This window comes from Trachurus trachurus, assembly GCF_905171665.1.
Source record: "Trachurus trachurus genome assembly, chromosome: 16".
Classification (NCBI taxonomy): Eukaryota; Metazoa; Chordata; class Actinopteri; order Carangiformes; family Carangidae; genus Trachurus; species Trachurus trachurus.
In genome coordinates this window covers 26417266-26430381 of record NC_139902.1, presented here as the reverse complement: position 1 = coordinate 26430381, position 13116 = coordinate 26417266, and the positions used below count along the sequence as shown (strand labels likewise).

At 42.8% G+C, this 13116-nt stretch overlaps 1 protein-coding gene across 3 annotated transcripts in view; it reads right to left on the bottom strand.

Annotated features, from left to right (window-relative positions):
* vps13b (vacuolar protein sorting 13 homolog B) overlaps positions 1–13116 on the bottom strand; it is a 339339-nt gene that overhangs the window by 17011 nt on the left and 309212 nt on the right. For all 3 annotated transcript variants that reach the window (XM_083990417.1, XM_083990416.1, XM_083990418.1), the window contains 7 exons: positions 11032–11202; positions 6665–6872; positions 4670–4858; positions 3833–3979; positions 2211–2500; positions 1461–1588; positions 1168–1364 (listed from right to left, as the gene is read on the bottom strand). In XM_083990417.1, coding sequence (XP_083846543.1) covers positions 1168–1364; positions 1461–1588; positions 2211–2500; positions 3833–3979; positions 4670–4858; positions 6665–6872; positions 11032–11202 — 1330 coding nt within the window. The remainder of the gene's footprint in view (positions 1–1167; positions 1365–1460; positions 1589–2210; positions 2501–3832; positions 3980–4669; positions 4859–6664; positions 6873–11031; positions 11203–13116) is intronic.

Genomic DNA, 13116 nt, shown 5'->3' with positions numbered 1-13116 from the left:
TGGCAGAACATCTCTCTGCAGATTTGTGAATGGAAAAAAAAAAAAAAAGAGAAAAAGACAGGAATTTGTAGAGGAGCGAAGCCGAGTGTTGTTGCAGGTGGTTCGTAAACAACGGATGTTTCGGTTAGTTTCTGCTTCTCAAATGATTTGGTTTCATTTTTCCTTGGATTAAAAACAAACAAACAGAGGCGTTGAAGCGTGTCCTCTGTGTTGTTGTTGTTCCTAAAGTGTATTTGCCCCACAAAAATGGAACACCTTGCCTGACACAGTCAGACATGCCACATCAGTCGCCATTTTTAAAAACAGATTAAAATTTTTTTTCAACAGCATTCGGTTGAACCGTGTGTGCATGTGTGTGTGTATGTCTCCATGTGTGGTTGTGTGGGTGTGTGCGCATGTGTGAGTTTAAGTGTGTATGTGGTGAAGATGGCATATGATTGTTTGCTTGCACTTGCACTCTCCGATTGTTTTCTAATTGATTTTCTATGAATGTTTTTACTGTAACTATGTATACCTGCTGTGAAGCACATTGAGTCTGCCTTGTGCATGAAATACGCTTTATAAATAAAGTTGAATTGAATTGAATTGAATTAAACTTTTCAGCCCGCGACCCCCAAAATAGCGGTGCCATAGACTGGCGACCCCCACTATGCCCAGCCTTACAACAAGGATATGATTTGATTTGATGGTATTGATTTAGTAAACATGTGAACATTGTTGCTGTGCAAATTTACATTTTAGGAATTATTACTGTATGTTTCAGGGTTAATCTCTCCTAATGAGATGGTTTAATTTTGGAGACGGCCATTCGGAGATCTCATGTTTAGACGCGACCTGTAAGCACCTAAAGATGAGGAGGAAAATTTATGGTTTGATTTTAAATTTGAACTTCTACTTTTATCTTTTTTTTTTATTTTTACAATTACTGCTAAAATGCGGTATTTAGAATAATTTTCAAATGTTATTTGATTTCTGGAAATCATCACGCAACCCCACTTATAGGCTATTATCTAATTTGTGAAAGGATTTGGGTAGACAACATGTGTTCGCTTCTTTCTGCCCCCTTTCATTCAGGAGTTTTATTTTCTTTGTTCAATGAATGAAACAAATAAATAAACTAAAGTAAACTTTGGGAACCCCTGGTGTACGGTACATGGCTGCTTCTACCTGAGTGCCGAGGCAGTTGATGTCTATGGGGTCGGTCCAGTCGGTGGTGGCGCTGTGGCCCGAGGTGGTTTTCAGCAGCAGCGTGGGCAACGTCTCCTGCCTGCACTCGGGGAAACTGGAGAAGTGTTGGTAGAGCTCATGGTGCAGAGAGCAGTTGGCAGGCAGGGGACGGCAGTAGACCTCAGTCCTGGGAGTTTCTGTGACAAACCAGAGAAAATAGTGTCACTGAGGGATAATAAAGTTAAACCCAATAACCCCTATAGTGTGGTCAGACCTCGCCCCCTTTTCCCCACCTTTGACGTTTTCCTTCAACAGCAGCGGGATGGGACACTTGTTGTGGACGAGCATGCGAGGCGACGGGTCCTCGTTCAGAGTGATGTACGTCACCCCGAGGTGCTCCTGATACGTCAGTACTATGGCTCTGCAAAACATAAAAACACAAACACATAAATAAACGCTCCACAGACAGCTCGTATCCCAACCCCTCCTAAACCACACGCCGAAGAGACACACACACACACACACCCAATGGCGTGCTGAACGTCACATTACTGCTGTGGTCATTTGCAAAATCTCTTCATTGACAGAATTGCCCTAACCAAAGTCAGGCAGTGACACAACATAAGTGTTTCTGTTTATATCTGGGTCTGGCAGCACATACACATAGATAAACCAGTGAAGCTTAGACGGCAAAAACACAAGAAGACAAAGGTTTGACTGTGAAAGACAGAAAAGATTTGCTCATCTGGCCTATTTGCTGTATCTGCCGCCGTGTGTGTGCCACAGAAAAATGAAAGAGTAAAACTAAGTAACAAAGACATAAAATAGATTGAGAGGGACTGATTGCTCAAGACAAGCTGAGAGATTGACAGTGGAAATGTTGAGGGCATTTCTCCTTTTGCCTCGTCTCCAGCGTTTAACAAGCTGTGACCAGCCACAGTGCCTCTCTTGCTTGATGTCTGGTGCCAGCTGGGAGTTCAGAAACCTCGCTCTAAATGGACTGTTACAGCCAGCAAACCACAAATGCTCCGCTTGCTACCCACCTGCTGTTAAGGCCAAGTCCAGAGTCTAGTTCCCCAGGAACAGACAAACTCTGCCTGGGGAAGTCTGGTCGGACCGGAGCGGGGAGGCTCCACGCCGCGGATCCAACTCCTCCGGCGTCGGGCCTGGGAAACAGGCTGAAGAGCATGTGTTTGAGCGGCAGAGGGTACTCCACCTTTCCCTGGACGCTGGTTTGGAGGAGGTCCCAGCATGGCACCGAGTAGGGCTTGGCCAGCGACGCCTCTTCAGAGGGAGCCAGGCTGAACACTGCTGTCTCTGGTATCTCACAGGCCTGGGGAGAGAGACAGACAGACCATAATACAAACATAATGAGGAAAGAAAGAGAAAAGAAGAGAAGAGAAGAGAAGAGAAGAGGAGGGAGGGCGGTGGGTAGAGAGAGGGTAAAGGAAAATAAAAATAATATAACAAAGCCAGGAGGAGGCAGATGAGGAAGGCAAACAAACATAATGAATAAAAGCTTTGATGGAAAGAAAAAAAAAGACCAGACAAGAAAACACAGAGGTGCGGAGAACAAATGAGAATAAATAGTGAGTGGGTGGGTGGACAGAAGTTGCATTTAGAAAAAAGGATATGGGATGGGACGTGGAGTCAAAAGAAGAAAAGAAAAGACGAAGATGCAAGTGATTACAACAAAAGATACATGGTAAAACCACATTGTTATTGTACTCTCTTCTTTCTCCCACTGAGCTTAGCGCTAAATTGGTAGCAGAGGAGCCCTGCTGCGCTGGTTTAGCAGCCTGTGCACAGCGAGTAGTTGAGGACTACGGGGATTAGGCACTAAGCATGATGAATAGACCAACTAAAAAGGCATTCCTAGCCTTGTTTGTGGTCTGTGTTATTGTTAAGCCCAGCGCCCGCTATTTAGTTTTTTAGGCTCTTTTTTTTTTTTTTTTCAGTTTTTCAGTCAATTAGTGGCAACTGGCAAGCACTGCCATCCTCCTTTAAGGAGATCTGAAGGCTCGTTAGATGACATCACTACATTGTTGCTCTCTTTGGGGACAAGCAGCAGATGAAAGTGAGAAGGGGAAACCTGCATTCAATTCTGGGTGTTTGTCTAATGTCCCTATGAAGTGCCATTGCCACATTGTGAGAACGGTGGAGGGGTGGGAGGGGGGGGACTAGGAACATGATCTGATGGAAAACGGCTTGCTGTGTGCCTGCAATGTGGACGTTGTGCTGTGCGGTCGTGATGGTGGGGTGGATGTGTGTGTGAGTAATGGGCGTAGGGAATACACTGTATGTGTGAAGCCTCAGGAACTGCAGCGGGACAGAGGAGACATGATGCAGAAACCCTATGCATACATTATTATACAACAACAGATGATTATATGAGGTAGCAGCAGTGTGGAACGGGAGCTACAGTACGGGCCCTCGAAATTGACATTATTGCACAGAGCAAAACACTTCAGCTGGTTTTTGGGACTTGGAGACTGGGCAGATGTTGTGTGATGTATGAAATATTTTCCCCTCCTTTTCCAAGTGCCTTGAAGTCTCGCCTCACATGTTTTAGCACGACGCCAGCAGCACAAGCAGTTGTTACACATGTTTAGATGAAGAAGAGGAAAATCTAAATCTCATCAAGTCAGTGTTTATGGCACGGTACCTGGTCGTCGGCTGCTAAAGCGTGGTCCGTCAGCAGAGGCCTGTAATGCACGGTGTAAGGAGTGGCGTTGACCAGGATGGTTCGGTCCTCGATCTGGAGGATCTGGATGCCGTGTCTCACCACAGACGACACGCAGAACTGACACAGCTATGAAAAAAAGAAAAAACATCAGTCAGTAAAGTGTCAGCTATCGATGAGAAAAATAAAGTTTAGTTGAGAGATCTGGAGATCATCTTCATGTGGCGAGATGCTGAACTAATAAAGTTGGTGCAATAATAAAAGATACTGTATATTCAAAAATGTTTTAATAAAAATTTCATTTTGCTGCCGTCTGTTTAAAATCTGCTGAAAAACTGTTTTCAGTTACAGTGTTGTAGTAAAAACATTTCCATCGGTTCATCTGTCGTCTTAAGGTACAATTCAGTGACTTAAAATGACAATTTAAAGACCTAAACTTGATGCTGTGATAATGTTTTTAAGGTCACGTTACCTTTTCCAATCTCAAAATCTGTTCCTTTTATCCCCACTTTCTTGTTTTGGTATCAGTATATATCTAAACACGTGAACAGTTTGGCTTTCACTACAGTTGGCTTGTGGTAGAAAAACAGCTGATGAATAAAAAACAGCTGAAAACCAGCATGTAATTCAATAAACACACCAGAACTTGTAAAATGCATTCTGATATATTACAACAAAGTTCCCTATTAAAAGCCTAATGTGTCTTGACTTGATAATTCAATAAACTACTTCACTTCCCCCCTTTGTTCAGGAGAAAGAAAAAAAAAAACACCTTTTTAAATATCAGGACATTTATGGTTACATGTTATTAAAGTTCACCTTCTGCTTTCCAGGGAAGGCTCCCAGGGTGATGTCAGCCTCCACGTACCCCTCCTCGTCCAGGGTGACCACCTCCGAGCCCGAGCCCTCCTTCCAGCGGGGAGAGGTCAGGTCGTGGACCAGTTTCAGCGCCGTGGACTTGTGGACGGTGTTGGTGTGGGCCCAGTAGATACCAATCTGGAAGGCTTCCTGGATGGTGGGAGGGAAAGATGGACATAAAAGTGGGGAAAAAAAGGAAAAAGAGGTCAGATGATCACTGTCGGCCATGACGGACAATTCCTCCTATTGAAACTGACTGTATGTGATTGCGTTTTGGAAGCAGTCACACGTTGGGGTCAAACGTGGCTGCGTTGCCAAAAAGTGTTTCTGACAGTGTCCGTGTTCCCCGCATTTTTATTTATTTTTTTTGCTCAAACCGTCCTGGCAACGGAAGACTATACACCACCGTCCTCCATCACTGAAGCCTGTGTTATGAGAAAGTAATTTAAAAGCCTCACAAATGTTTGAGTGACAGCTGTTTCAGATGCTCAAACCCCCATCAACTCTCTCGCTCTCTTTGCCTTTGTTGTTCCATGACAAATAGCAGGGCGCTATGGAAACAATGCTTTATTTGTTTCTATTTCACAGGCTATTGCACATTTACCACTTTTTTTTATTTTGTTTCTTTGCGCTGAACCGTATCAGCACTTGTTCTTTGATACGTTGCCTTCTCACTTAGCTCCGGGTTAGTGGCAGAAAAAAATCTGTTTATGTGTGTGTGTTATGTTCCACAGGGGGAAAACCATCTGCAGACCTCTTCTTCTGATCTCAGAGCAGCAGTGAGAGCGACATGCCTACAGTATATGGTGACACAGCTTGGCTGCAGATAAATGCTTAGGCAGGGAATATTGTTGTAATGCTCTGGTGAATGATCTCAGGTTTTGTGCTTATTAGTCCAGACTGTAATGAGAAAAAAAAAAGAAAAGAAGCTGGTTTCGTTCTGAAGGCTGCAGACAGACTCTTCCAGGTCTTGATGTAAAAATAAAATATATCTTAAGTGAAATATTAGGATCGCTGTTAACCATGAAGTCACCAAGATCTTGGAAAGCGTACAGTCTATTAATGTCTTTCAAAGGCAGAATTAGTTTTACTGGTCAAATTGTGTCCTGATTGGAAACATTTGAAAGTTGAGATTCATGCGCAGTGACTCCCTTTGATGTAGCAATGCATGATGGCGTGATATGTTAAGTATTACATAAGAAATCTGAGTCGAACAGAAAATTTCAAATTCAATTTCAGTTTATACTTTTACATCTGAAGTTTACTTTACTTGACATGGGGAGCATTACTGTGGGAACCTGTGAAAAGAGCTGGATGACGGCTTCTGTGGATGTGGACATGAGATTTCGAAGGTCTAACAAAATGACTTTGACTATTTTTTTATACATATGTAAATGTGTCACTTTCAGGATACATACAGCTCTGGAAAAAATAAAGAGACGACTCCAAAATGTTCTTAATAAATCAGCTTCTCTACATGTATTAATGGCAGCCATCGATTCCAGTGTCTGTTGAACTCCAACACAACCACACCTCACTCTACTTAGCTGATCACCTGATCCAAATCATATTTAATGAGGAAGAAAGATTATAAATAAATTTAACAAAACACTGCTGCGATAAAAAAAATTGGGATTATTCCACCAATTTTGATTTCTAAACTCTTCCTAAGTTTAAAAAGTAGTGTTTAAACTTGTTTTCTTTGCATTATACAAGGTCTGAAAACACCAGAATTATTTTTGTTATTTTGACCTGTTGCCATTTTCTGCAAATAAATGCTCTAAATGACAATGTTTTTATTTCCAATTTGGGAGAAATTTTGTCAGTAGGTTATAGAATGAAACAAAAGTGTTCATTTTACTCAAACACATAGCTACGAATAGTAAAACCAGAGGAACTGATCATTTTGAAGTGGTCTCTTTTAATTTTTTCCAGAGCTGTATACTCCCTCCCTACCTTGAAGTTGGGTGGTACGATGACTTTGCCGGCTGGTATCTGGAGCACAATGGTCTCCCCCTCAAACAGCCAGAGGTCCCACTGGGAGTGGTTGGCCAGCAGCGCCCAGGGCAGCAGCTCCACCAGCAGCGTGTTCAGACCGGGCTTCCAGCACGACAGCTTCACCTGCATGGGACTGTCCCACTGGGCCAGGGTCTCCAGCACAGACCTGTAGGGGCAGAGAGGGAGGGAGGGAGGAGTGTGCATTACGTTATCATAGACAATCATCATAATAGAAATAGATTAGATTTAGATCAGTAAAACTTTATTGATCCCGACAGAGAAACTTGTTTTACCACCAGAGCAGATATACATAAACATACAGACACAAGTACTGAAACATGATTAAAAGCCAATAAGACAAGCAATAAAAAATACAATACAAAACAAGAGAAGACATATAAATTCTATAAATAGATAAATATCCCAGCAGGCCACATCTTATAATATCCATTGATAGAGTTATGTATTTGATTTTACTGCAGTGACCCACTGATGAACAAAGTGACATCCTGTTCCACTGTATGTGGAAATATTACAGCTGTTGTTCCTGTCCCCTGCCCTGCTAAAAAAGATTTATTACATCCAGTATACACCCTTAAGATTTTCCAGGAAACATAAGAAAATATAAACTAATTCATTTCCGTCTGTTCTAAGCCAAATGTGTAATTGCCTTAAAAAAAAAAAAAAAAAGGAAACCACTCGAAGAGCTGGATGAAGCCAAAAGACTGAGGAGTTCAGCATTAGAAAATACTAACTAAATACTGAGAGGTTAAGTTGAGGATTTTTATAAGATACATTATCCTGTTGAACATTTTATTAACAACTTTTGATCAGACAGGAAACTAATTTGTATCACAGCAAGAGTAACATGGATGTAAATAGAAATCAGAAGCTCACAGTTCAGTAATCATCCTATTCTTTCTATGTACATTTATGGATCTTGTTGTTTATGTATATTCTATACCTTTATACTGTATTACATGTTTCCCTTTACACAATTAATTCTGTTTTCTATAATGGTTGCTGAGTGTTTTTTTCACTCAACGATTTGTTATTGGAGACGTACGGGAAGGACTTTTTTTTTTGTCAATGTTTGTTCTGTTAATCTAAAACGAACAAACAGTTTTGAAAGAAAAGAAGACGGATTAAATCATAGAGCAACAGAGCCAGTAGGGGCTGTGGTGTTTACAGTAAAATAGTCCATGCTGTGGTCTAGACAGGACTACAGGCAAAGACGCTGAACAAACTTCTACTGTGCTGAGCTTGTTTAGGCTATAGGCTACTACGGGTGCACAGTAAACACGTCAAACATATTACTATAATGACAAATATATAGTCAGAGAGACAGACGCAGTTACCTCTAATGCAAAACAAACATCGTTATTGTCAGATCAGCTCGGGTAATAAAACTTGTCTCTGCTCAATCACCAGGATTAAGGATATCGTTTCCTCCCTCTGTGCTCTTGTGCGTTGGCTGCGGAGTGGACGTTGTTTTACACACTGCCAGAGACCTTAACCAGGTATTTTAATGTGTCATATATAAACAAACAGTTAACAATATGCAGGCCATTAACACATTGTCTCACAAGCTAAACAAATACATGGAAAGGAACTGTCTGTAAATAAGTTATGCAACACAAACAGCCAGACAAAAGCATCGAGGAACACACACATGGGGGCATGTCGAGGGACAGATTAACAGGCAGCCAGACAGAAACACACAACCATTTTTTTTCCACCAATCAATCCACAACAGTCATTTCACAGTAATCATGGTCTTGTGAGCCCTAAACAGAGCTGAGTGCCAGAGGAGAGCCAAACAAACAGTTCTTCCCAGAGCCGGTCCGTCCCTTTTCTCCCCAACGCCGCTTCACCTCTGCTCAACCTACAGTACCAACCTGCTGCCTCGCACTCAGAAAGGACTAGACATAGTTATTCTCTACCACTTATGTGTGTGTCTGTGTGTGTCTGTGTGTGTGCCGTGCCCTCTTGGCTGAGGGCAGCAAAGTGCAGGGCTCATTAATCATATTACAGAGCTCACAAAAAGGGGGTAATTGAAAGAAATGTGCGCGGCAGCTTCTGTCAAACCTGCCAACTCTGGAGGTTCAGAAGTGTGAATTTTGAGAGGCACCGCTACTCTGAGCGCACAGAGCCTCAAACTTGAGCTTCCCCCCTAACTCTTAACCGCTACAAGATGTTTGTTTAATGGTTGCGGAGGTGTCTTGCTTGCCACTAAAAATCCAGCAGAGAAAGAAAAATAACATTTACCACTTTCAACTTCCTCTGTCCCTTTAAGACCCAGTATTTACACACTTCCTGCCAAGGAGTTGGGTTGGTTTGGTTTCTATGCTGTGCCACAGAGACTGAGCAGTCTCCAAACAGCAAACTTTGTCACTGTTATCAACATTAAGGAAAAATATACAAATTAAAGTGTGGGTTTCACTTGCTGTCCAAGTCCTGAGTGTGTTTAGAGATAGAAATCCGTGCTATTAATCCTTTAATGACACTTTTCCCATTTTCTCTGTCCATTTTTTTCCCACCCCTCGCCTTCTTATGCTCCTTCACATAAAGTAGCAGGTTTCTGCCACTTTCCGTGGTGGGAAATGTGCCTTGTATTGGCCTCGGGCTTTTTTTGAGGCGGCTTTTGTCTCAGAGGGACGGATTTCAGGGAAGAGGGAGGCCTGACTGACAGAGAAACTCAACACCAAGCAGCTGATAGAGGCCGTGCACTGACACCTTGTGTGTGTGTGACATTTAAAAGGTGAACAATGTGTGTGTACAGATGTGCTGGGCAACAGTCTGTGTATGTTTCTGTGTGTGTGTGTGTTTGCATATAGAGAGCAGAGAAACCCCGGCAACCACAGGCAGACACATGGCCGTCTTTGTTAAGTGGGAGTCTGTGGGAGAGTGTGTGGCTGCGTCTTCTTACCACCGCTATCAAGATGTGATTGCTTTGCGACAAAAGATGAGTCCCAGAGTGACGTATGGTGCCCCCGTGGTATATATAAACTCATGCATGGGTCACGTACTGTATATATATATATATACACACACACATATTTGCACAGATACACATACATACAGTACACACACACACACACACACACACACTGTACGCTCTGCAAACCGCGTGCCAAGTTTTAACTGGATGCAAGGCCCTGCGACTTGTGTGAGAAAGTGGAACTGTGACAGAGCGACAGCCTAAATCTCCGGTCTGTGGGGACTGCAGCGGGATCACAGCTAACGTCTGAAGCATGGGCTCTGCATTGTCTTTGCAGTTAACTGTTTTTATTATGTGAACAAAGAGTAACCAATAAAGAGAAAGCCCTCCTCATGAAAGGCCTCGCTTGCACAACTCTTGCGCTTTGAGGAGAGATGCTGTAAGAAGCCTGCTATTAAAACAACATACTGGTGGGTCTTGATGAAATCTGTGTTATGAAATCCAAACAGCCAGATGTGAGGCTTGTCACAGAAGTGCTAAAATACAGAGGGAAAATAATCAATCCATGTTGACTTGTCACAGAGACGTGTTGCTTCACTTTGTTTGTTTTAACCCAGGTGCTTGTGTACGCAGACTTGTTTCTGACCAGGAAAATAAAAGCACCAATGCTTTTACATCTGTATTTACTGTTTAAAGGAATAGTTCAACATTTTGGCAAATTGGCCCATTGCCATAATCCCTATAGTTTTAGGAGTAGGTTCGTTACCTTTAATTGTCGGTGCAAGCTATTTTTAGAACGGCGGAACAGAGCCGCGAGCTGCTCAGAGCTACGCTACGGAGGCTAATGGGATTTCTTGGTTTCCCTCATCAAACTCATCAAATACACAATCCAACAACTCCTAAATGCTCTGGTGGACAAGTTGTGTTGACCTACACATTCACCACACTATGAGATAATAACAGAACATTACGAGACGGCGTTGTTTTAGAGGTAAATTCATGCAAAACCGCTGATGTGCGTTCCCATCGGGGGCAGTTTTTCAGCAAGCAGTCTCTGCATTTGCCTCTAAATCAACTCCGTCTCGTAACGTTCTGTTATCTGTATCTCATAGCGTGGTGAATGTGCAGGTCACAACTTGTCCACCAGAGCGTTTTGGAGTTGTTGGATTGTGTATTTGATGAGTTTGATGAAGGAAACCAAGAAATCCCATTAGCCTCCGTAGCGTAGCTCTGAGCAGCTCACAGCTCTGCTCCGCCGTTCTAAAAATAGCTTGCACCGACAATTAAAGGTATCAAACCTACTGCTATGACTATAGGGATTATGGCAATGGGCCAATTTGCCAAAATGTTGAACTATCCCTTTAATGAGATAAACAACAAATACCTGTCGGTGTCTTTGGTGACGTAGGGCCATGGAGACTCAGCGGAGGCCTTCGGACCGTAGAAATCCTCCAGGATGTGCTTCAGGTTGTCCTCACTCCCGCTCTTATTCACGATCTGCTTGATCAGGCTGGTGGAGATCGGCACGGCACAGTGAGAGGCGTCTTCATCCTCCCTGAGGAGCAAACACACACACACACACACATTCACACAGTCATTACAGATTACTGAAAGCAATTTATCTGTGGGGGGGGGGAAACAGGGAAATGTTTTCATGCCATCTTCAACCCTTCAACGAGTAGGCGAGGTCGTTTGGTGAAAAGCATGATAACTGATTGCCTGAAATAAAAAACCCTCATACTTTTAAGGGTCATAAAGGCACATGGGTTTGAACCGCTGCTGTAATTTTTTTTTTTTTTTTTTCTGTCAGCAGACCTGGCTAGCGATCATGTTTACTCATTCTATGCCAGAAACAATTCAAATATACTTCTTATTTCAGTATAGAACAAGACATCTCTTGACAGCATCTGACTATTCCCATTGTTCTGCTCTGAACAATTAAAGTGACCTCTGGGTAAACTCTGCGTTTACCCCTGAAACTTCAAGCAGTCTGAGTCTGCCTTTTGTTTTGGACTTTTTTTTCCCTTCCTGACATGCTGTCTAGCCTTACAAACAGTAATTCACAAAGATCATAGGAAAAGCTAAACGGCACTAAATAATCCTATTGGATACCTCAACCCCAGACACTGGTCAATTATGGCTTTACAACGAGAAGAAGAAAAAAACAGCAAAGAACTAAATCCAAACATTGTAATGGCTTCTTCTCTTTCACTAGACAGCATCCAGTTCCACTTGGCTAAAGCAAAGCAGCCCTCTTACCCCAGAGCAGTAGTTTATTAATAGAGCCCATTGTGCTATAAAAGGAACACAGGGGCTGTTGCTTATGGATCTGGGGCAAGACAGAGGAGAGGGACAAGGTGCTGACAGGAAGCTTTTCATCCAGAGCAGTTCCTGAGGGGGGTTGGAAACTGGAAGAGGCTTCTGATTGTAACCCTCAGCTCTCTAATGTGGTGGCCAATACGAGGAGAGCAGGACATAACGGTTCTGGTTAAGACTTGTCTGTGTCTCTTGTGTCGCAGACCGCAGCTATGCTCTCTACCTCGTCCATTAGAGCCCACAACTATGCGTAATTACAGGAAGGAAAGATGAGCTGTTGACCAGTGAACATTCAGGATTGGATCCATCCCAGAGGGTCGGGACGAGGAGGAGAGGAGGAGAGGAGGAGGAGGGGGGTGGGCTTTCTGTTCATGTGTGTGTTGTGTTTGCACAAAACCATGTATACTGTATGTGTGAAGGTGAAGTTTACAATTGCGGCTTATAGTGCAGTGTTTGTGAGGATGAAGAGGGATGAGGGATGGATTGAGCCGAGTATGTAAAAGTCTGTGCGGCGAGAGACAGTTAAGGGAGCGGGATGGATCGTAAACACAAGGAGCATTGTGGTCGCAATCGAGAAAGACAAGACACTTGGTTGTTTCTGAGCTTGTTGTTTATGCACATGAAGAAAGGGGGGCAAATATATTCCCAGTCACTGTATGGCCACTGTGGTTCCTTTATGGCAGCTGAAATCAAAACAAACTTTGTGACCAGATATCTAAACAACAAAAAAATTATCTCAGGGGGAGTCAATTACACTCAACGTTTACTCTGTTTATTCAGATCACCACTAGTTGCTACCAAAGGGAGCCATTTTTCTTCTGTGGATTTGCATAGGACAACATAAATTACAGATGTACAGATAACAAACACAGTAGTAGGAGCAATGCAACAACAATAATAACAGCGTGTGTGTGCAGTGCATGTGGTAGCTATTACCTCCGGGGCCATCATCCACACTGAAACATAAACACTCATGTTACTGAAAGACACTTTAGGACCAAAACATCTGTCATTTATGCAAAAGAAATGTACGAGACATGACACATGAGGTATAGATGTGATGATATTAGACTATGTAGCGTTACATGTGCGTTTTTCTTTCTCTGACGATGGGTTCAGCTCGGTGGAACCTGCCATGATGAATTGTATAAAG